Genomic DNA, 22,541 nt, shown 5'->3' with positions numbered 1-22,541 from the left:
TCACCTAAAAAACCCTTAACATTTTCAATTGAATAAAACTACATGATATGCTGGTTAATCACATTCATCACAATTATTGCATATATCAATTTTTGCAAAAGACCCTCGAATGAATATAATTCAAAGATGCTGTAGGACAAGTAAATGATTAAGTAGACAAAAAGTGGCTGTAAAAAATCAGTATTCAATCTAGTCTAATGCAAAGTAGTGTGATTTCATATGAAATGGCAGAATTGTAAGAATTTGTTATACATTATGGTATTTCCTAATGGTATGGTATGTCTATGGTATTTCCTAATGCTTTTTAATTTTTTTAATTGTTACAGATACTACACCACCATTCAAAATTTGAGGTCAGTATTTATTTATTTATTTTAAGAAACTAATGCTTATATTCAGCAAAAGATGCATTATTGATTTATAATTGATCAAAAGTGACTAAAGATATTTATAATTTTGCAAAATATTTCAATTTTAAGAAAATATTAAGCGGCACAACTCTTTTCGACAAAAAAAGAAATGTTTCTTGAGCACCAAATCAGCATATTAGAATGATTCCTGAAGGATCATGTGTCACTGAAGACTGGAGTAATGATGCTGAAAAAATTCATCATTACACAGACAGAACTTTGGGTGAAGATTCTTTGAAGACTGAGGCTATGTTTACACGACAACGATGTAGTCAAAAACAGAAAAGTTTTTCTCTTGCATTTTTTAAAAGTTTCACATATACATGACGACGTTTTCAAAATGATTCGCCTTTACACATATTCACGAAAACGGTCAAAAACGCTGTATTACGTATGCCAGGCCAGTAGTTGGCGCTGTCACCTTGTTAGTAAACAGTACCTGTAGGGAAGTGATAATTATATGTTGTATATGATATGTCTCCGCTGTTGGTTGTAATATTGGTGAAGTAAATCCACACTTTGCTGAAGAAGCATTAGCAAACTCTTGAGCAGCAACAACACTACCATGTACTCTGCCATTGTTGTGTGTGTTTGTTCACGTTTGCCTTTAAAATCAACACGTACTGCGCATGCCTACATACCTAACACGTACTACGCACATGCATGATGTCACCATTTTTAAAGATTCACGTTTTGGGTGTTTAAACGGAAACGATACTGGTGGCATTTTCAAAAACTTGCACTTTGAAACCCATTTTCAAAAATATGCGTTTTCAGTCCCCAAAACGCCACTGTCATGTAAACAAACAGGCAAAATGCATAAAAAGTTTCCTGATTTTGGCTGAAAACATTGTCATGTAAATGGCCCCTACACACTAACATCAATACTGAAGAACTTCTAAACTACTACCTTCAAGAAATTATTCTCCCCACAAGAATCTTGGTGTAGCTTTCTTGTTTTATGTATTAGAGTAATCTAATACATTGGCGAGCCACCCGGACAACTGCTCAGCCAAATACAGCAAAATCGAACACCCTCCAAAAATACCTTAGTAATCCAACTCAGATCTAATCTTAAATGCATACAAATGTTGGAAAGTAACTCCATACTGCCTTTCCACTTCTTCAATTAAGGTCAACAATCTTAAAGTGGCTTTTTTTTAGATAATGGAGAATGTACTTACTGATCTTTTGCTTCAAATAGCGTGATAGGATGATTTGGACTAATCTTGCCCCATTTTAGTGTATCTAGACATGTTAAGACGGTCATATTGGAAATCAATGTTAGATGGCATAGACACTGTCCTTCGCACCAGCAGAAAAATTGACTTTTTTTTTCTTGGCTTCTCTCTTTCACATTTGGAATCAGTTCAAATGTAATTGAATAGCACAGGTAAAGAGATAGTGCCCCGATCAAAGCATCAGGATGGCAAACTATAAAGGCTGTGGTTTAAGGCAGGACATTGATCCTCCCTATCCTCTGTTTCCCGCCAATCTGGTTCACTAAAAAACATGTTTAACCAAAAGGAACAGACTGTTCTGTGTGTTCCAGCCCTGAGAGAATGGGCCGAAGTGTCTGTTTTGTGTTCAAATGCTTATGAAACGGCTTGGGAATCACTGGTTGTTTATGTTTTATGTCCTTTATCATTAGCAGGCGATTGTTGGAATACTTGGAAATGGGTATTGTACTGACTTCCTCCAAGTGTGATTCTCAATTTTCTTTGTAGACATGGGCCAGTGGCTATTTCCTTAACTTACTGCGGTATAAACAGGAGGGTGAGAGCTCATCCACCACTGAGAGGCCTTGGGAGACTGGTGTAAAAAAAAAAAAAAAAAGCGAGACTTCCATGATGTGCTTCCTTCCCTGTGGGTGTGTGACTGTTGTGTGTGAGAGAGAGAATGAAGGTATAAATAGGGAGCCGACGGCAGTGATGGTCTGGGGAAAAGATCTTTTTGTGTCCTAAACGACCTCAGCTTCCATATGCAGGTGCATCCTGGCCTGTGCTGGTCACAACATCACTGAGGGTACAAGAAAACAGTGTGGGCAAATTTGTCCTGCTGAGAAAACACTGGAGACGGCACATTTCCTGTTCATGTGCTATAACTCAAATTTCTATTAAGTCGAGGAGAACTGATTATTTCTTTGAGGGACAGCCTAGGTTGAAAGTTAATATGTAAAACCTTCAGTTAATTAATTAATTAAGCGTAGTAGTGTACAATCAGACAAAGAAATGTTTAGGTTTTCATGTATGCTTATTTATTTAATTCACTTTTACTAAAGTAAGCATGCTGATATGGTGTCTGGCAGTCGGTGAGAAAGATGATGCTGTCTGGGTGTTCAGCTTATTCAAAAAATGTAAGTAAGCACTGTTTTGTTACTGTTTTATATATCCACAGATCTAGTTTTTGTATTTATATATCCAGAATGTAAGTGCTAGTTAGCTGTCGGCTGTAGTCTTTGCGGTGTGTTCCAGTGCAACCTTTAGGCCAAACACTGTTGGCTTTCATCACTGCTAGTTCTTTGATGTCAGTTTAGTGTCACAGCCTTTAGGTTCACTCACAGTTTTGGGAAAGCTTGCTTGATGAGGTAAGGCTAAGGTTAATGTCTTCTTTAATTGTGAAAGCACCAACTAAATGGTAAAATCTGAAATTTCTCCTACTAAACATTCACATAAATTTTTTACTAAATTCACCGCTGCTTCTTCCTGGAAATGCTGCCATTTGCTTCATTTGTATGGCTGTTTAAAACAAGAGGTAGCACACATCACCCCACTGTCTCCTTCTTGAAGATACTTTACTATTTTGTACTGTAACAAATTACACATCACACATGTGCTGTTTGTTCATATTTCATTCTACTGTAAGTAGGGACTAAAATGGCTATTCATCAAATACTGTACACTAGCCCTACTGTTCACAAGTCTAGGCTCAGTATTTTTTGTCTCTAATGCTTACCTTTCTAATATGCTGAATTCCTATTATCAGTGTTGAAAACAGTTGTGCTGCTCTATCTTTTTTTGTGGAAACATGTTACATTTTTTTAATGATTCTTTGATGCATAGAAAATTCAAAAGAACAGCATTTATTTTAAATATTTCAGTAATTTTAAAATGTTTTAGTAATTCTTACTGACTCAAAACTTTTGAATGGTAGTTCATATAAACATCTTTGTGGTACAGTAGTTGTAGTTGAGAAAGTGTCTTAACAATAGACCTTATTTCACTTATATATAAATCCAAAACCATTGCTCTAGGTGCTGTTTAGGTGCCTTCCCAGGTTGGCCTACAAACTAATCGTGAATCATAAATCATGACTAAACAGCTCTGTACTGTTATGCTAACATTGCAAAATCTGTCCGTCAGGGTAGTTACAGCGCAAGAAGATATATTGGGCATTTGGACTATATTGAACAGGTGATTGTAAGGATTTGATTTTCATATTGAAAATGAGTCTGTGTGGTTTTCTCTTCAGCTTAAGAGAAAAACACACAGGGAGTGTACAGAGAGATGAAACAGATTAGCGCGAGTCAACATGTTCTCTTCCTCCTTCACTCCCCTTCATTTTCTCTCCTCTCACGCTCGGTTTTCCAAGCCAGCATGTATAAATAGCATGTGATCCATCTATTATGTCTGTGCGTCTCCACTCTCCCCGGATCCTGTTTAGCTTCTCAGCTCTCCTTGAGAGCCCTGTTGCAAAAGCAGCATTAAATAGTTTTTTGGAAGCGCTAATGTTCTTTAGTCTGATTTAGTCTGGTGGTTTTCTGACATCTGAAATATGGCACAATGGACAGCTGGGTTGAGGAGGAGAATCCCCTCCATCTACACCTCCTTACTCTTTATGAAATCCGATTAATTAAAAAATTCTAGCCGCAATATAAAAATAAATCAGGCATAATCTTCCATGTCACCTCACCAAATGATTCCCTATTAGCCTACACATGACAGGTTATCATGGCTTTGCTTTAATGATTTTTGCCATTTGCTAATGAGTGCTAATGTTAAACTAGCCCGTGTGTCACCATTTATTATTCAGCAGCAGATTGGACCTCAGAGTTTAAGAATTGGAAAATTATTCACATTAAACTTGTGCAGCAGATTCAATTTGTCGTGTTCTCCGAGATTCAAGTGAATTAGGAATGTGCTTTGATATGACTTGCTCGCTGTTCAATTTCTTTTTCCCCACAAACCCTTCCCCTAATGACTCCATGCAGACAGAGAAAAGTGAAGCCCTCTTAATTTGAAAAACGCAAAGCAGGCCCTTGGGTCCATCTGTGTCTGTGCTGGTGCTGCTCAAATTAGGTTAATTAGCTCTCACAGCCAGGAGAAATTCATAATGAGGTCTAACCTACCAAACAATCTAGGTGAGCACATATACGCATGCGTAGAAAATGCATGCATTCAAAAACATTTTACTTTGTAAACAGGAAAACAGACTATACCAAAAAGTAGATGATGGGAGCTTCGAATCTTTTGTTTTCGAATCAGTGCTCGAAAGCGCAAATTGATGAAGCCAGTGGTTTCACACTTTAATGAAATCACTTTTATGACATAGAAAAATAATATTGCTGCAATTCTCATTGCATTTACATGGCTTTAAATGGTATTCAATCAGATTCGGAGCATATTGGGGTTTCGAGCGCTTCAAACAGTAACATGTTTTACAAAGCAATCGGTTCATTTGATTCAAAGTTTCAAAAAGCCTCGCTTATTTTTAGCTTTGAAGTGTAAGGTTTCACAGCGTATATCACCAATGATGGGACTTGACACATACAGTGTCAAGCGTGAACCCCAAAACACATGCACATGGGCACTGTAAAAGTTCTTGTTTTTTATGACTCTGGTGGCCTTGCTTCGTTGTATGAAGAGGTGGACGGTGGTGCTGGGATGGTAATAAAAGTTTACAGTGTAATAAATTGTGAGCTGTAAACGACTGGCAGTACCCTGGAGGCTTGAGACAACGTGACAGATTGGACTTTGGTCAGGAGAGTAGCAGGACTGGCATGCTGCAAAAAACGTGACATTGCAAGCCCTGTGGTAGGCTATACCACTCTCTTTCTTCCTCATCATTGATTAAGAGACACAAGAGATATGCTTTAACATTACATGCCATCATTAGCATGTATTACACACCACCATTAGCACAAAGTGCCTATCTTCAATATGATCTGATGCAGGCATATTATTTCCAGTTCTGACTCATGTGGATTGCTGCAACTCTTGGACGTGCTGAGTTGTTTGCTTTGTCACTCATTTTTCTCTCTCGGTTCCTATTTATACTGTGCTGTACTATAATGCATATGTGTTTATGATGTGGTATATCCATGGCACCTTTAAAAAATATTAATAAATAAAAACATAAAAAATAAACATATAAAATTAATTAATTAAAGCAATAACATAAAATAACAAGCTGAAAATTAAAAGTAATGCTCCAGTAATGCTCCATGGGGGCCACTGTCCTGCAAAGATCAGCTCCAACCCCAATTAGATACACCTGCAAACCAGCTAATCAAGGTCTTACTAGGTGTACTAGAAACTTCCAGCCAGGTGTAATGAGGCAAGTTGTAGTTAAACTCTACAGAACAGTGACCCCCAGGACCCAGTTTGTATGCCCCTGGACTAAGGAGATCCTGCTTTGTGAGCCTAGTTTTCTATAGTGGTTTAAGGGTTTCTTCTTAATAGGGTATTTGGAGACCTCTAGAGGCATACAAGAGTCAACACACCCTTTCTAAACTGACTGCCTTTGGTGGTTACAACAAAGTTGAACGCTGCCCTCTTCCAGCTGAAGTTAGTCATTACAAGTGATGTTATATACAATGCCAGTCACTCCAATTATGTTTAAGGCTTTGGGAAAATTTAATGGACTAGAAAATCAACATGTGCCATTTTTCCAGTAAAAAAACAAAAACAAAAAAAACAAACAAAAATAACATAGTATTCTGATAAATCTATTCATTTCTTCATTGAAACTAAAATAAATGCAGAATGTAAGCCTTATAGAGCCATTTAGTCTGTGAAAAAAATAAAATAAGTGAATAGATCACAAAAACATTCTTATAGGAAGTATGAGCTTTAAATAAATCTTCCACTACTTGTTTATAGCCTATTGGATTGTTGTGACTTGTGACTGTTATTCTATTGTTATTCTATTGTTACCTTTTTGCGCCATCTCTTTGGATTTGAGACTTTAGTCTTTGCAACTTTACAGATCTTCTATATGCACCAAGAACTTGTAACACTCCAAAGAGAAAGGAAAAAACTTGAAATCACATCATATAACTCCTTTAAACACAGAGCACATACTGTATTGTATGGGTCATCATACTTGGCCAAACTTCACTTTCACCTTTTTTGGATATAACAATAGAATATAATATTTTAATAGCATCAAAGCACAAGCAGCACACAATATTTGCAAAGGTGTATACTGTGTGTGTGTATATACTGTACACTTCTTATTTGTTATATGAAATAGTTTATTTAGGCTATAACTACATAAAAAAATAAAGATTCCTCATATTTTTGAAAAATATTTTGTTTGTGCATTGCCAAATGTGAGCATTATCATGCAATAGGGTCATTCTGTGTCAAATCAACCAATTTTATATATGTAAAATGTAGACTTAACTTTATTTAAAGAATCTTGCTTGATGTTTATTAGTAGTGTGTTGGTTTAGTTTTGTTTTAGGATTTATATTCTTGAGGATCAGAGAAGTGTTTTCTTGCCTATCTGCACATGCTGGGCTCTGCAAGTGAGAAAATCCAGTATCCAGTTGCAAGTCCTAGATTTAGCAGTTTCTGTATTAGTTTGGATAGAATACCAGTTCATGCTGTTGCTCACTGCAGAATTTTAGAACACAAACCAAGATTTCATCTGTTCCAGTGGCTTTTCTGATATTTATGATTCAATAGAATGGGTCTGAAACACCTTGAAATAGGATAGCAACACTTTATTTGTGAAAAAGCATTGGGGTGAGCATTATTTGTGAAATATTTTTTTTATAATTAACAGGTTTATACCTAAGTATAAACTTATGACCTCAGCTGTGCCTGCAGTTGAACCCTTGCAAAAGAGTGAGCATTATTTGTGAAATACTCTTTTGTAAACACACAATCGTATTTCACAATCAATGGGGTCAATGACAAGTACAGTTGAAGTCAGACCAAAATCATACTTCCCTGGCTTAAAATTTTGATGTTGTTTATTTTTTGTTTTATATTTTTGAAGAAAGTCAAGCATAAATAATGATGAATACCAAAATAAAAAGGTTAAATATTTACTGAATAACCCACTATTTTTTTTTTATTAGGAAAAAAAGGGATTTTAATGATGAAATAAAATTATACATTTAAAAAAATCCCAATTACCAAGTTCATTGGCTTTCTAGCAATAATATTAGGTTACTGTAACAACATTTTAACAACACTTTATTTGGTAAAGAGCCCTTGAATAAATATAACAATGCTTTGACTCATGAAAATCGAGCACAATTTGTGCAATACTTTAAAAAATAAAAAATGCTGGGTGGAGAGTTTGTGAATAGACTTGCACAACATTTACAGTGCTGTCACAACATTTGCATGATAAATAACGAGGAAATACGTATCAGGCAGATTTTATATTGGGACCAGCTGCACTTGTGTCCTCCTGTTTAATATAGCTCAGCATAAGTGTTAAAGACAAAAACATTAAGGTAAAGATGCCCCACAACATTCTGTATCCACTGCTGCTTCTCCTGTTCAGCTGTGACTGTATTGCTGAGGACCAGCAGGAAGGGAACAAAGTGCAGGCTGAGGGGACTGAGCAATTAAAGGTGGAAAAATTCCAGTCTGAGCTGGCAGAGCTGAAATCTACCGTGAGTTCTCTGAAGTACAAACTACAGGTCACTGAGGAACAGCTGAAACAGCTCAGGAGAAATGGTAACATCTTCCCGCCTGTTCTCATCATTTCTGTTAGCCAATACTTGTAATATTCCAAACAGTTAAAAATTTTAAATGTAAATAAATATCAGAGGAAAATGAATTTTTCAGTCCATTAGTAGTAGTGCTGACACCTCAAGAAGCATTCCGTCCTGCAATAGAAATAAGTGAAACGTTTAAAGACTGCTGACATGAGTGCCAAGTGTATTCAGAAACCATGCTTTAGCATAACATTAACCACCCAGCAGAAGGAATAATAAGCATATAATTTACATTACAAAGGTTTGTGTGATTATTGTGTATAGTTATTTTTTTAACAAAACGTGATCTTATTCACACAGAATATAAAGTGGGATTTGGCGCCACACTTGGATCAATAGGTAACTTTGGACCCTTCAGTGCTCCAGTCACCCTGGTTTACAGTAATGTCTATGTGAATGAGGGAAGCGCTTACAACCCAAACACTGGTGTGTGTTGTTATACTGAACCAATGTTTCACACTGAAAACTACATTTTGTCAAAATAAACTGTGTAATTATATAAAACATCCCTGTTAATTGTTGTTACAGGTATCTTCACAGCACCTGTAAAAGGGGCCTATTTCTTCAGTTTCTCTGGACATAACCGCTCATCTAAAGTTCTGAATTTAGGGCTCTTTAAAAATGGAGAACAGATGGTAATTGTTTTCAATAATCCTCTAGGTGACCGCTATGAATCAACAGCTAATTCAATCTCTTTGAGTCTAGAGAAAGGAGATTGTGTCTATGTGCGTCTCCGTGAGACTTCATGGGTCTTTGATAATAACAGTCACCACAATTCATTTGTTGGGCATTTACTTTTCGCTCTTTGACAATCTTACTATGAAGCACAAAGTCATAACTAACGTATTTCTGCTTGCAAGACTAATATTTTATTCTGGTATGTTTTCATATGCATAAAAAAATACACTTTTAAAGACAAGATGTAGGCCTGGTGAAAGTTAGTGTGGTAATGATGCAGATAAAGGGAACAAGTACTAGACTGCTGTCTGAATATTTAATATATAACCCTTTTAACTTGAGCAACAAGCTGAGCTAATCAAATTTCAGAATTCACTTCTGCCTAGTGATAGAGGAGGGGAATTTCTAAATAGTTATATTAGAGAAATGATATAGGCCTAATCATATAATGCTACAGTGCTCTTTGCTCATGTACCTATCCAATATAAACTGTTGTAATATTTTTGCTGGTGGGTTTTCTCTGTGATTTGTGTGAGATACTCCCGGCCATGAATAAAGCATATCAAAAGCATTGTCTGGAGCCTTGTCTGGTTACTGCAACGCAGCAGATTAACGAGGCAACAGAGATCTTCTGCATTGAAATTACATACTTCCCTATTAAAACATGATATGTTTGAATTCACAGTATTTACATAACAGAAAGGCAAAAAGTATGCAGATGACTTACTACTCCCAATAAGATTTTGAGGGTGCATCTGATGAACACTTTACTATCCCACGAGGCTTTACGTGGCTTTAAATATTAAACCTGCATCTTTGTATTAAATCATTTATTTTTAAATCAATAGAAATTATCCTTCTCATCATCAGGCAGAGCTACTTTATGAATTCCATAAGGAGAAACTTGCATGTATCTAGTGTATATGTGACTCCCATACTGAATTTGGTCAGTTGCATCCCCCCACCCCCACCCTCCCTAAAAATATAATTACAAACCACACTGTGTATTATAAATAATGTAATCATATATACTTAAAATAACTGTGTAATTAGTAAAACAATATAAATGCAAATGGAGCAAAAAAAAAAAAAAAGTTTTAAGTTTAGAAACATTTTCCCCCGGTTTCACGGACAAGGCTAAAGTCTTACCAAAAAATGCATGTCTGTTTTAACTGTATAAGGAACTTGCACTGACATATCTTAAAATATGTTAGTACTATTGATTTGTCACAAGTCGGAGTCTGGTGGAGATCATAGGGCATGGTTGGTGAGACAGCACCTATTTTATTTAAAGAGTTCCATAAGAAGCTAAAACTTTGTTACAATGTGTCAAAATAAAATTAACAAATGGTGTTACTCACAGCTTATTCTGTTTGTATTGTAAATTTTTATTACACTGGTTTTACAGACTGACAGACTGGTTAAAAAAATATATGTATATCGCCTGAATGCACTGTAAGTCGCGTTGGATAAAAGCGTCTGCTAAATGCATAAATGTAGATGTAAAATGTAAACTTTCGCTTGTTTGTACTACTGCAAATGATTATGCTTTATGCCTTTTATTAAACATTAAAATATTAAAAGAAATCAAACTAGTTATTGGGTAAAACGTGTCACACGTGCAGAAAAATAACGAAAGTCCAAAGTTATTTTTCTGCACGTGTGACACGTTTTACCCAATGACTAGTTTTATTTCTTTTAATCTTTTTGTTTAATAAAAGGCATACAGTATATTGCATATAGCCTATCTTCTGTGAGTCATATAGATGAACTGATATGTTGATCCATCAATATACACATTCCCTATGAACATAAACTGTTTTGCTTTTGCTTTTTACATGTGATTCTCTACAATACATACAGATAAATATATATTTTTTTTTTTATTTCCTCATAAAATGTGTCATGAGTTAAACATCAACCCACCAGGGATATATCAGGAGCTGCAGGAAGTAGCCAGTTTAGGAAAAGCGTAAGAAAGTTTTCAAGTGGTGTGACTGCAGAATCTTAAGGTAAAGATGTCCCGCACCATTCTGTATCCGCTGCTGCTTCTTCTGTTCAGCTCTGCCTCTAGGTCTGAGGTCCCGCAGGCTGAGGGGACTGAGCATTTGAATGTAGAGGAAAGAGGCGCTCTTTTGGCCTCTGGTGAGTTTGAGCAACACTTTCTCTCAGGGATCCACTTTGAGCTGGCAGAGCTGAGGTCCACTGTGAGTTCTCTGAAGAACAGACTGCAGGTCACTGAGGAGCAGCTGGAGCAGCTCAAGAGAAAAGGTACCTTCCGGTCTGTGCTCATTTCACAAAAGGAAAAGAAAAAAAATTAGCACATAAAAAATTACTATAGATAGGTATAGACATACTATAGATAGGCATCTGTTATTATTATTATTATTATAAACCACCATTACACTGTCCCACTGTTGATCATAAGTATGGCAGATAAGTGCCAAGTAATTTCAGAACACATGCTTATAATACAGTTTATTGTTTACCATCTGCATACATCTTTAAACAGACTGTATAAACTGCTGCATAACCAATAGAAAGATTTTTTATTTTTTTTAAATATGTGTATCTAATTTTAATATTATACAGTAGGTAACATGATTTTTTTAAAACAAAATATGATCTCTGATTCACACAGAATATAAGGTGGCATTTGCTGCAACCCTTGGACCCATAGGTAACCTCGGACCTTTTAACACGGAGATAACTCTTGTTTACAAAGATGTCTTTGTAAATGAAGGAAGAGCTTACAATCCAACCACTGGTTTGTGTTCTTTATACTCTGTATCAATGTTTTATATCACACTCTGAAAACTACATTTTATCAAAATAAAGTGTAATTATATGAGCATAAAAATGTTAGTTATTTGTTGTGTGTTACAGGAATCTTCACGGCTCCTGTAAAAGGAGTCTATTTCTTCACTTTCTCTGGACATAACCGCTCATCTAAAGCTATGGGTCTAAGACTCTTAAAAAATGGACAACAGATGATAACTGTTTTCAATCATCCTCTAGGTAACCGCTATGATACAGGATCTAATTCAATCTCTTTGACTCTAAATGAAGGAGATCACGTCTACATGCGCCTCCGGGCAAATACATGGGTCTTTGATAATGAAAATGACCACACTTCATTTAATGGTCATTTACTTTTTTCTCTTTGATGGTCTTATAAAAGCTTTAACAAACTTAAGTTGTGCTTTAAGTTTTAATTGATTCTTACAGTATGCTTAATTTTTGTCATTAGCCAGTGTCCTTCACATTTTTACTAAACAATATTAGTCAATGACATGATTAGCACAGTCCTTGTATGGATATTTTACAACAGTGTCATTTTGGTGTATAATAGACAATTTTTATTTGTAATTTGCGTACCTCTGACCATTTTAAATATTATCTAAATATCCCTAGGCTACTGTATATACTTTTTAAACACAAAATTTAACATTAGTTATTGTTATATTTTTTTTTTTACGTTTCCTTAATAAATGAAACTGACACATTAGATTCTCACTTGTCATGCTTTGTGGTTGAGTAATTTGTATGTAGAAAAAGGTCTGTGCAGAGAGATTTAGAGAAAGTAAAACAAACTTTATAAGTCATTTGATGACACAGTCTTCAAACATGACTGGATATACCGACTCTTCTTTTAAGGCTTTCTGTCTTCACCTGTGAACAAATAACATACTAACACTTCACTTAAAGGTGCTGTATGTAAGTCTTTGACTCTACTAAAGCAGAAAAATACCATAATATGTTTGCAGATATTTAAGAAACATGCTAAGTTAACATACTTGTTTATATGAAAAACAATGCTTCAGTCAGTTATTCTCCTTTGAAAATGTGTGTTCCAGGCCAATGTCATTCTCTGTTCTGGTTTGTGAAACCTGCCCACTGCCAGTTTACCCAAATGTATTTCTGCACCCCGAGTTGCCAGTGTGTAGAAAACACAGCGTATTTAATTTCATTCATCGTCAAGTGCGCTCGTTTCTGTTGGTGTCGTCAATCTGGCAACCTGCGTGTGCGTCAAGTCTGAGGAGGAGGTGCCGGGTGAAAAAAAACCTCTCCATTATTTAGAATTTGGACTACCTATGTAGTTCAGCCACTCAGTGTCAATCCTACATACAGCACCTTTAAAAGTATAAGTTTACTTTTATAATTTTAATATATATATACACAGTTTTGTCCTCAAACTGTACACAAAATTAGCATTTGAATGGGAAAGAGACACTTTCACTCATTCTAAGGAAAGTCTTTATTGGTCAATGTACAGAAAGTGCTGCAGTGACCATCAAAGAAGTTAAACAAAAACCCTTTACAAAACAAAAGGAGAGAAACATATACAAAAGAATAGTCTTACATGATTTTACAGGGTCAATCTTTTTAAAAGTTTCTCTTTTTTTGTTTCTGTTCTATAACACATGGTAAAAAGGACTAGCGAAATATAGGACTGAAAGGTGTGGAAGGTGGACGGAGGGGGAACGGGATGTCTCACAAGGCTGACATCACAAGCACGTTTTGGCTGAGGGCATGAGAAATCCTAACCACTGCAACAGACATTACATAAAACCCAATGCACAGATTCATAAATGCACATGTCGGGGGCTGGGGGGTTTCTATAAGAAAGCAAAACACTGTCAAAAGCCTCAGTTTTCACAAAGATTTTGCTTTTGTATATAGTTTACTTACATGTCTATTTCATTCCTTTTTCTGAAAGATTTAATTGAACTGTATGCTGTGGGGAGGTTAGTAAAGACCTTCACAATATACCAAAATAGCTCCAGGCTAAAACCGTTGAACAATTTTCTTCAATTTTCTTTCCTTTAATAGTTTAAAAGTGTATTTGTCTGCAGAGACAGACAAATCTATTTTAGATGAAGTGAGGGAGAACCCATCCGCGGTTGAGGTGAGGACACCATGAACTATGAAAGAGAGATCAACACAGACAGAGAGAGGAGGAGGAGGAAACTTCCTCTTCAGCAAGCAAGTGTGGCCACAAACAGGCTGTGTGAGGGATGCAAGAGGACGTGAGGAATCTGAGTCACCATTCAACTACTCTACAGTTCCTTATTTACAGAAGACAGGCATATAAAAATGTACAGACACGCTTCCTCCTGTCTTACCACAGAGAACCCCCCAAAGGTTTTTTTTTTTTTTTTTTTAAATGTTATCTTCTTACTATATAACTTTTGCTGAAAGAGATCATCTCAAAATCTCTCTGAGGACCTAAAATAAACCTATTTGCTAGAATTCAAATGAAGAAAATATCATTATTATATATTTTCATTGCAAAAAACAACTTTTGGGTATTTACTATTGCAAAACAATGCAATATTCAGTGTTACTCTGAAGACAAAAAATGGTGACGGTATAGCCACATTGTCAAATATTAGTTTAGTATTTCAGAAAGGGAGAAAGCAGCATGTTAGACTATAATCTGATTAATCAACAGACAAAAAAACAACAACAACAAAAAAACAAACAGTGAATGTAAATAAAAAACATCCCAGAGATGTTGATTCACAATTAATTGCATTGCATCAAATTATCTTTCCTTTTTGTGGATCTACTGAGACACTGAAGTACATACAGGCTTTGCAGGGCTGAGGGGTGCATTCCCAATATTGACCAGCAGGTGGCGTTACAGGATGCTTTTTGTGAGTGTTGGAAAGAGTCAAAATTAGGCTGATGTGTGACAGCTTTTCAGGCAATAAATTCTGGCTTCTTTAAGTGTGAAAGGGCATTAAATGCGAGTGTTTTATGTATACATGTGTACGTCTGTATGTGTGTGTGCACAAGTCTATGTCTGCATGTGAATCTTGCTTGTGTGAACATGTATGCAGGTGTGTGTGTGAGCGACTGCTTGTGTGTGTTTTAATAGGGTAACGTAGATGGGTCCCACTCCAGCTTCCCTCTCACTCTTCCCTTCTGAATGCTAGCCTCGTCCTCTTCATCACTGTCCTCATATTCAGCACTAGAGAGCTCTCCTGCCAGTTCATCCTCCTCTTCGTCTTCATCCTCCTCTTCCTCTGGCTCCTCCTCCCTCACCTCCTCAGCAATCTGAGCCCCATCAATGCTCTACAACCAACAACAGAATGATGCTATATAGACCATCTTCATGATGAAACAGTAAAACTCCACACACTAAAGAGCAGTTGTTGTTATTGTTAAAACAGTAGTAAATTCTGGCATAATTTATTCACCCTCAGATTGTTTCAAACCTGCATGAGCTTATTTCTTCTGATGAACACAAAAGAAGATCTTTTAAAGATCCAACAGCTGATAGTAGCCATTGACTTTGAAAGTATTTTGCTACCGTGAACTGTTCGGTTACTAACATTCTTCAAAATATATATATTTTTTTTTGTGTGTGTTCAGAAGAAAAATTATGCTTTCGACTGTACAATACATTCATTAAAAACTCACAACCTAGAGCAGGTGTGGCCAACATTGGTCCTGGAGAGCTGCAGTCCTGCAGAGTTATGCTCCCATCCTCCAAAACTCTGCAGGACTGTGGCTCTCCAGGACTGACGTAGGCCACCCCCCGGACCTAGAGTTTCAAAGCAGTTTCCCCAACACTGGTCTTTACCAATAAGGCACATACTGACCTCCATAGGATTTACAGTGATGTTAAGATTGGAGTCGTCCCAGTCCATCTCTGGATCTTTTCTTCCCTCTTCGTCCTCTTTTGAACCGTCCTGGTGGGTGGTGTGGATGCGGTAGATGCCCAAGACCACAATGACCACCAAGGTGGCAATGCACATTACAATTACCACAGTTGCAGCAGGCGGGGTACCTAATGACACATGGGTTAAGACATGCACATTTATTTTATTTTATCTAGTTCAATCAAACTGCAAAGTTGTGGCATGTTACTGTAAAAAGGGGAATTTATAATCCAGAGTCAATAAAACATGTTGAAAGCAGTTGAATTCTATTATTATTTCATTAAGTTGATACAAACCATTAAAATTGTTGTTGTGATTAATAATAATAATGCAATTATTTACTGATCATTGTCTTATATCATACAGATGTTGCCAGAGTTTCATACAAGCAAGGAATTCCAACATCCTTTCCATGTTAGATGCATATTTAATGAGAATGCAAGACATGGGTTGAGGTCAGCGGAAAAAAAAACAGCAGCAACATGGCTTTAAGAAATGTTTGGAGACAGATCATCATGTAAACAGCTTGCAGTGCTAATTTCATCCCGATGTCCATTTTCAAATAACTCCTGTTTCACTTCTTGATTCGTGTCATTCCCGTTTAATTCTCACGTGTGTTTTCGTGACAAAACGTGGTTTGGGGATTGTGTAAGGTTGTTGGGTGACAGAGTTGTTGTCAACTCGTGTAAGGTGTCACCCCCTGTTGCGGATCATTTCCGTAATGTTGTGTAGTGTGATCACCAGAATGACTTTAAGACAGACAATCAAGTCTGCACAGCACAGCGGTCTGCCGACGTTTAAGGTTCTGTAGTGTGAACTTAGCCTTATTGCTCTAGTCTCTCTATCCCGCAATTATGTATATTCATATTATTGTTATGACTCACTCAGCCATACAAAAATCGATAGAATCCTGGATGACTGTCGTTTAGAGTGTTTCTAAGGGAGGTCTGTACTAGGTGGCTGAGGTGCAGCTTATTTAGCCGTGCTGACAGCGGAAGACAGTTTCACACAGTTCACTTTAAGAACAGTGTCGTATACTGAGACCTTGCAGTCAGCAAGAGCAGGATTGGGAGCATGAGGTCACAGTGCCACCTGCTGTTTTTCCATGTCTCTCCTAAAGCAGCACGACTCGCATCCCGTCATCTCTCTACCTCTTTCTTTCTTCAGTCCAGAGAGCAGAATGCTCCATCTCGTTGCAGTCAGCTGTGCTCTGTGGGCCCTTGGGGAGATCGCTGGTGTCCCTGGTGTGTGCGTGAGCTGATAGCGTAAGTGTAATTTCCCAAGCTTCTTCAAACCAACAATACGGCGTCAAGACCCTGTCATCCGCTTAGACCAGTGTGCGGGTATCGTATGTGCATGTGTATGAATATTTGCTTTTTTATTAACTGTAATCTCCCAAGAATAGTTTTTGTGACACTCTTAAAGCCACTTGTTTACAATTCGATTAGATGATTTAACAAAGGAACAACACATTTTCATTTTCAACACAATAGTATCATACAGGGTAAAATGACTGCATGACTAGGACTGGATGAACTGGAAAAGGCATCATAGCTGACTTTACCTGAGATGTGATCAGAGTTGACAGTATGAACCACCAGTGGATGATGCACAGGTCTCATGAACTGGGATTGGACGGCCATGTGATTGACATGCTCCACGGCCTCTGAGCTGTGCACTATTCCAATCTGAGAGGCGGGACAAACAGGAAATTGTTCAGAGAGACAACAGGGAGAATGAAAATCAAAATGTCTTGAATCCACAATGCTATGGCCAGGTCAAGAGATTTCAGCAAAGCTTTGTTGCATCCTAATTAAAATAAATAAATATCAAATTATGCATACATAGGGATTGATCATGACGTGAACCTGTAAATTTGTGAGCCTGTTTTATGATATAAAATGTCAAAAATAAATATCAAATATTATAAATATTAAAATATAAATTATATGAATTAATTATTAATATAATAATACAACTATACTGTATATAAAAACATAAAAATATTATACAACTTATTTATTACAGTATAACTACAGTATAGACATAAAAACTTCCATTTAAAGCCCCCAGATTAAAATCTGTGAATTTTAGGATATTGTACACTGCACTTAATTGTTTGCAGTACTGTGTCATGGTAGCTGGTTTTGTCTAAAGTGTTCCCACTGATGCAGACCAATTTCCCCTAAATTACATGGTATAATCTGTACAATAATTCAGAAAGACTGATGAGCCATTATTTAAATAGGCTACCATTTTTATTTACTAATTATCATGAATTTTAGACTTATCCTCACCTAAGAATTTCAAAAATCCAAAAACTGGTTGATCACTTTACATGTCAGTCAGACTGTCTCTTTCTGTCCTATTGGACAGTTCTTAATCAGAAATCAAGAGTCAAAAGTGCACAGCTAACTTTTAAGTACCAAGTCCAAAAGTGCAAAAAGCTGAAAGAAGAGCAGGAATTGAAAGAGGGGATAAAGTGAATGGATGATAAAAAAGAATAAGAAGCCATGCCCAGTATGAAGGCAGTCTCTGACCTCAAAGTTGAACTCATTGCTTGTGTAGCGTCCATTCAGTTCAGAGCAACTGAGCCGGAACCTTCTCTCAGACAGACCGCCAGGCTTCCAGTTACGGTACCTCACCTGCCTGATGGCCTGTTCATAATGCGCCATGGAGTCCACACCTGAGACCAAAGAAAGACTGGTGTCAGGAACTCGGTTTACTCAGACAAAAGAGGTACAGAGGCCTGGGAGACACTCAACATGGAGTGCCTGAACAAGTAGGAGGTCTTAGTCCTTCTCTAATAACTCTCCAGCCACTTTATGAAATGTCACAGTGATTTGAATTTGCTTGCAAAAAGCCAAATGTACAGTATGATTGATAGAGGCAGCGATCTGCTCAAGAGTCTGAGCAGGATCTGGATTAAAGGCTGTTGAGCACAATCGAGAATGACTTTTAAAAGATCAAAATGTTTTTCAAATGCTTTAAAGGGATACATCACTCTTTTGCATTTAATGACAGTGGATAGGGATTTTGGTTGTCAAAATGAAGAAAAAAATAAGAAAAAAAAAAAAAAACGCCACCCACAAGATTTATTGTATACACTACTGTTCAAAAATTTCAGTTCAGTATTTTTTTTTTTTAAACAGTAATACTTTTAATTGGCAAATATTCATTAAATAGATTTTCAATTAATCAAAGAATCCTGAAAAAAATGTTTTTCAGTTTCCAAAAAAATATTAAGCAGCACAACGGTTTTCAGCATTGATAATAATAAGAAGAAATATTTCTTGAGCACCAAATCAGCATATTAAAATGATTTCTGAAGGATCATGTGACACTGAAGACGATAGTAACGATTGCTGAAAATTCAGCTTTGCCATCACAGGAATAAATTACACTTGATTAATTACACTAAAATCTATTCAAATATATAACATAATATTTTACAATATTATTGTTTTCACTGTATTTTTGATTAAATAAATGCAGCCTTGGTGTGTATAAATGACTTCTTTTTAAAACAATAAAAATCTTACTGTCCCCAAAGGTTTCATCATCTAAAGCCATAAAATAGTTTTGCGTAATTGAAAACAGATAGAAATGTAAGTCACATAATATTGAAATGTCAGTAACAGAGTCACTGTACAAATGGATAGCAAAAAGATTGTCAGTGAATAATGGTTTAAATGTCAGTCTGTTTCTCACACGAATCTATGGTTTGGCTTCAGAAGACTTATATGACACACGTCAAATGGAGATCATTTCATTGCTTTTATTGTGCTTTTCATCATTGCTTTTATTGTGCTTTTTTTTTTTTTGTCATGTTGGAGCATGGTTTCCATTCACGTCACATGCTTCAACACATCTCCCTTTGTATTCCACAGATTTGTAAATGATGACAGATTTCTCATTTTTGGGTTGATTGCATGAATACATGTAATACTGTAATACAGTCAATGTCATGTTGCAGAAGTGGAACATCTACAGATACATTGAAGATCTAGATCAGGGGTAGGCAATGTCATTCCTGGAGTGGCGATGTCCTGCAGAGTTTAGCTCTAACCCTAATCGAACACACCTGAACAAGTTTATCAAGGTCTTCATGATTACTAAGGCTACAGACAAGTGAGTTTTTTTTTTCAGGGTTGAAGCTAAACTCTGCAGGACATCCGCACTCCAGGACTGACGTTGCCTACCCCTTCTCTAGATTAAAATATGTTCTACATGTAGAACTCATGTAAGATAGAAAGTCATAAGCTGTGGATAAGCAATAAATGAAAGGGTCACTGTAAAGTAAAGTTGAAAAGATATTATGAGAAACATTCTAACAGCAGATGGCTGTGTAGTAGATCGAGAAATGTGGTCGATACCGTAGATTGAGATGCCAGAGGTAGAGTTGGTGGCATCCAGATGTTTGCCCAAGAGAGAGCTGTGGTGGATCTCCAGACTTTCTCGCTCCGGGTCCAGCTCCTCTCCGATCACCAGCACATCACAATAATCCAGGTTATGCATCAACTCCAGCACACCAGGCCTTCGGGCTACACAAAACAAACACACACACACACACACACACACACACACACACACACACACACACACACACACACACACACACACACACACAGTTACACAGGCACAAATACGCAATTGCAAATATATGACCTCCCGCTATATCCACAAACAACCATTGATTGTGTATGAATTTAATTTCGATGATTTATTGTATCACTACCCCAGGCTCTGCATTCGATAAAAGAAGCCGGACACTTTTGTTGAACTTTAAATGAAAAAGGACACTAATAAAAAACAATTGACTTAAGGTCAGTGTCAGTGTAATAACCAGCAGAAGGCATTTATAATCTTGATAATAATAGACTAAACCTTTATTTAAAAAAAAAAAAAAACACACTGGGAGGAATCGGTGGGAAGCAAATTCAGTAAATATTCTAAAACATTTATACGATTATATTACAGGCAAAATGTGCAACTGTGGCACCTCTGAAACAGATGAATGAAAGCAGTGAGATTATGTTAATATCTGAGTTGTGAAAGTGAGTCATCTATCACCTATGCTGAGGGTGGCGTCGGTCTTGGTGACGGTACTAATGATGTGTATGTCCTTGAACAGGGCCACCCCGACAGGGGCTCGGAGCTGAGCCGCGGGCCAAACCAGCCGCTCCACTCCAGCAATGGTGATCCGAGGTTCACTGGGCGGCAGCACCATCACCATCGCTCTGATGTCTGGAATGGAGATGCACGTATCTTCACCAAAACACCTACAAGTTGCAAAATGGAAAGGAAGGAAACAAGAGACTTATTCAGTGTAACACTGGAGGTGTAGAACTGATGCACAGGGCCACAGTTTCTGTCCTGTCTACACCATTGTGGAAATTGCTTTTAGGCTAATTTTACACCAACAATGCTTTAGGGCAGATTTTACCCATATTTATGAGGAAATAACACCAGAACTAGTAACATGTTTGGACACGCCTACTCACTATGATTTTCATCTAGATGTGTCCAAACTTTTGACTTTGTGTACATATGAATAAAGACATAAAGATAAAAATGAGCAAACAATTTTATGGAGACTTGTGTTAAAAATACAAAAGTGTGTGTGTGTGTGTGTTTTCCACCCTAAACCTATGATTAAAGCGATAGTTCACCCAAAAATGAAAATTCGATGTTTATCTGCTTACAAGAGTTCTAACAGTTCGGACATTGCGTCAGAGGTAAAAAAAAAAAAATATATATATACTGTTCAGTTTCTTTACACATCAATGTATCGTCACGAGCCACAGGGTTTAATTTTTTTTTCTGTCATAGATTCTGTTACTATTTGCCATACATTATAGACTGAGAGACTGCAACGACTGAAGCTAAAAGTCATAATTTGTGTTCTACTGAAGAAACAAAGTCACCTACATCTTGGATGCCCTGGGAGTAAGCAGATAAACATAAAATTTAAATTTTTGGGTGAACTATCCCTTTAACCATTGATTATGTAAATGACATTGCTGAGGCTCACATACAAGATTCATAAAGAATACATGAAATATCAAGGAATTAAATAAGTTTTAAAAAGATTGCCCCCTTTATGCAGACAAATACTGCAACATAATTAAACACTCTTGCTTCCCAAAATAAAGTCTGTATCTCACTTTGAGTAAGAGCAGATAAAAATGCACTGACACTCACAAAGTCTCTTTTGCAAGTGATGTTTGGATAGTTGATGACAATAGTATCTAACTTTTGTTTCAGAGTGTCATCGTCACCTTCAGCACAGTCGCACCTCACAGGTGAAATAAATCATGGGACCAATTAATGATGCCGAAACAGTTTTAAAGCAACGAGTCGACATAAAATATTTGTGAGAACATGAGCAGCATGCTCAGTTTGGTGCCACACCCTCCTGATACCAGCTGAAGAGGTTGGTATGGCAGTTAGAAGCAGTGTTGATTAAGACTAAGGTGCTGAAGTGTGGACTGCAACAGACTCGCACCCAGACCTGCTGGGGAAATTGGAGTCTCTCCAGCTTCATTATAGCTAGTAAGCGAGGAGAAAGGGGGAAACAAAGTGTCTTAGGATTAACAGGCCTCCCTTTCTCACGAAGCACCCAGTAATTACTCTTTTTCAAGGGTGAGCCCTAAAGAGCACTCGTTGGTTTACTAATTCATTTATATACTCGCCTGCTAATTAAGAAATATCTATTTGTTCAAGACAACAATGCGCTTTCTGCCACCATCTCGGGTGGAGTGATGCTTAGTTGCGCTCGAGCGATGGTGCGAGCAATGATCTCCCTGAGGTCATTTCTCT

General features: G+C 37.0%; 3 protein-coding genes across 3 annotated transcripts in view; 2 read left to right on the top strand and 1 right to left on the bottom strand.

The window, feature by feature from the left end:
- The first annotated feature begins 7,807 nt into the window (after positions 1-7,807).
- Positions 7,808-9,622, top strand: LOC109107100 (complement C1q tumor necrosis factor-related protein 6-like). Its single transcript, XM_019120381.2, has 3 exons — positions 7,808-8,329; positions 8,671-8,796; positions 8,899-9,622. The coding sequence occupies exons 1-3, from the start codon at positions 8,110-8,112 to the stop codon at positions 9,177-9,179; spliced, it is 627 nt and encodes a 208-aa protein (XP_018975926.1). The 5' UTR covers positions 7,808-8,109; the 3' UTR covers positions 9,180-9,622.
- Positions 9,623-10,817: 1,195 nt separating this feature from the next.
- LOC109107082 (complement C1q-like protein 2) lies at positions 10,818-12,546 on the top strand. The gene is made up of 3 exons (XM_042767610.1): positions 10,818-11,319; positions 11,690-11,815; positions 11,935-12,546. The coding sequence occupies exons 1-3, from the start codon at positions 11,067-11,069 to the stop codon at positions 12,213-12,215; spliced, it is 660 nt and encodes a 219-aa protein (XP_042623544.1). The 5' UTR covers positions 10,818-11,066; the 3' UTR covers positions 12,216-12,546.
- Positions 12,547-13,288: 742 nt separating this feature from the next.
- The window catches only part of LOC109100537 (calsyntenin-2-like), a 228,624-nt gene continuing 219,371 nt past the window's right edge, over positions 13,289-22,541 (bottom strand). Inside the window, exons 12-17 of the mRNA XM_042777659.1 lie at positions 20,793-21,001; positions 20,096-20,263; positions 18,260-18,405; positions 17,284-17,407; positions 15,660-15,847; positions 13,289-15,129 (exon numbers count right to left, since the gene is read on the bottom strand). Of these exons, the coding sequence (XP_042633593.1) occupies positions 14,926-15,129; positions 15,660-15,847; positions 17,284-17,407; positions 18,260-18,405; positions 20,096-20,263; positions 20,793-21,001 (1,039 nt within the window). The 3' untranslated portion in view covers positions 13,289-14,925. The remainder of the gene's footprint in view (positions 15,130-15,659; positions 15,848-17,283; positions 17,408-18,259; positions 18,406-20,095; positions 20,264-20,792; positions 21,002-22,541) is intronic.

The sequence above is a fragment of the Cyprinus carpio genome, chromosome A2 (genome assembly GCF_018340385.1).
Source record: "Cyprinus carpio isolate SPL01 chromosome A2, ASM1834038v1, whole genome shotgun sequence".
NCBI classification, from domain to species: Eukaryota; Metazoa; Chordata; class Actinopteri; order Cypriniformes; family Cyprinidae; genus Cyprinus; species Cyprinus carpio.
Note: the sequence above shows the minus strand (reverse complement) of the source record. Positions and strands in the feature narration are given on the sequence as shown.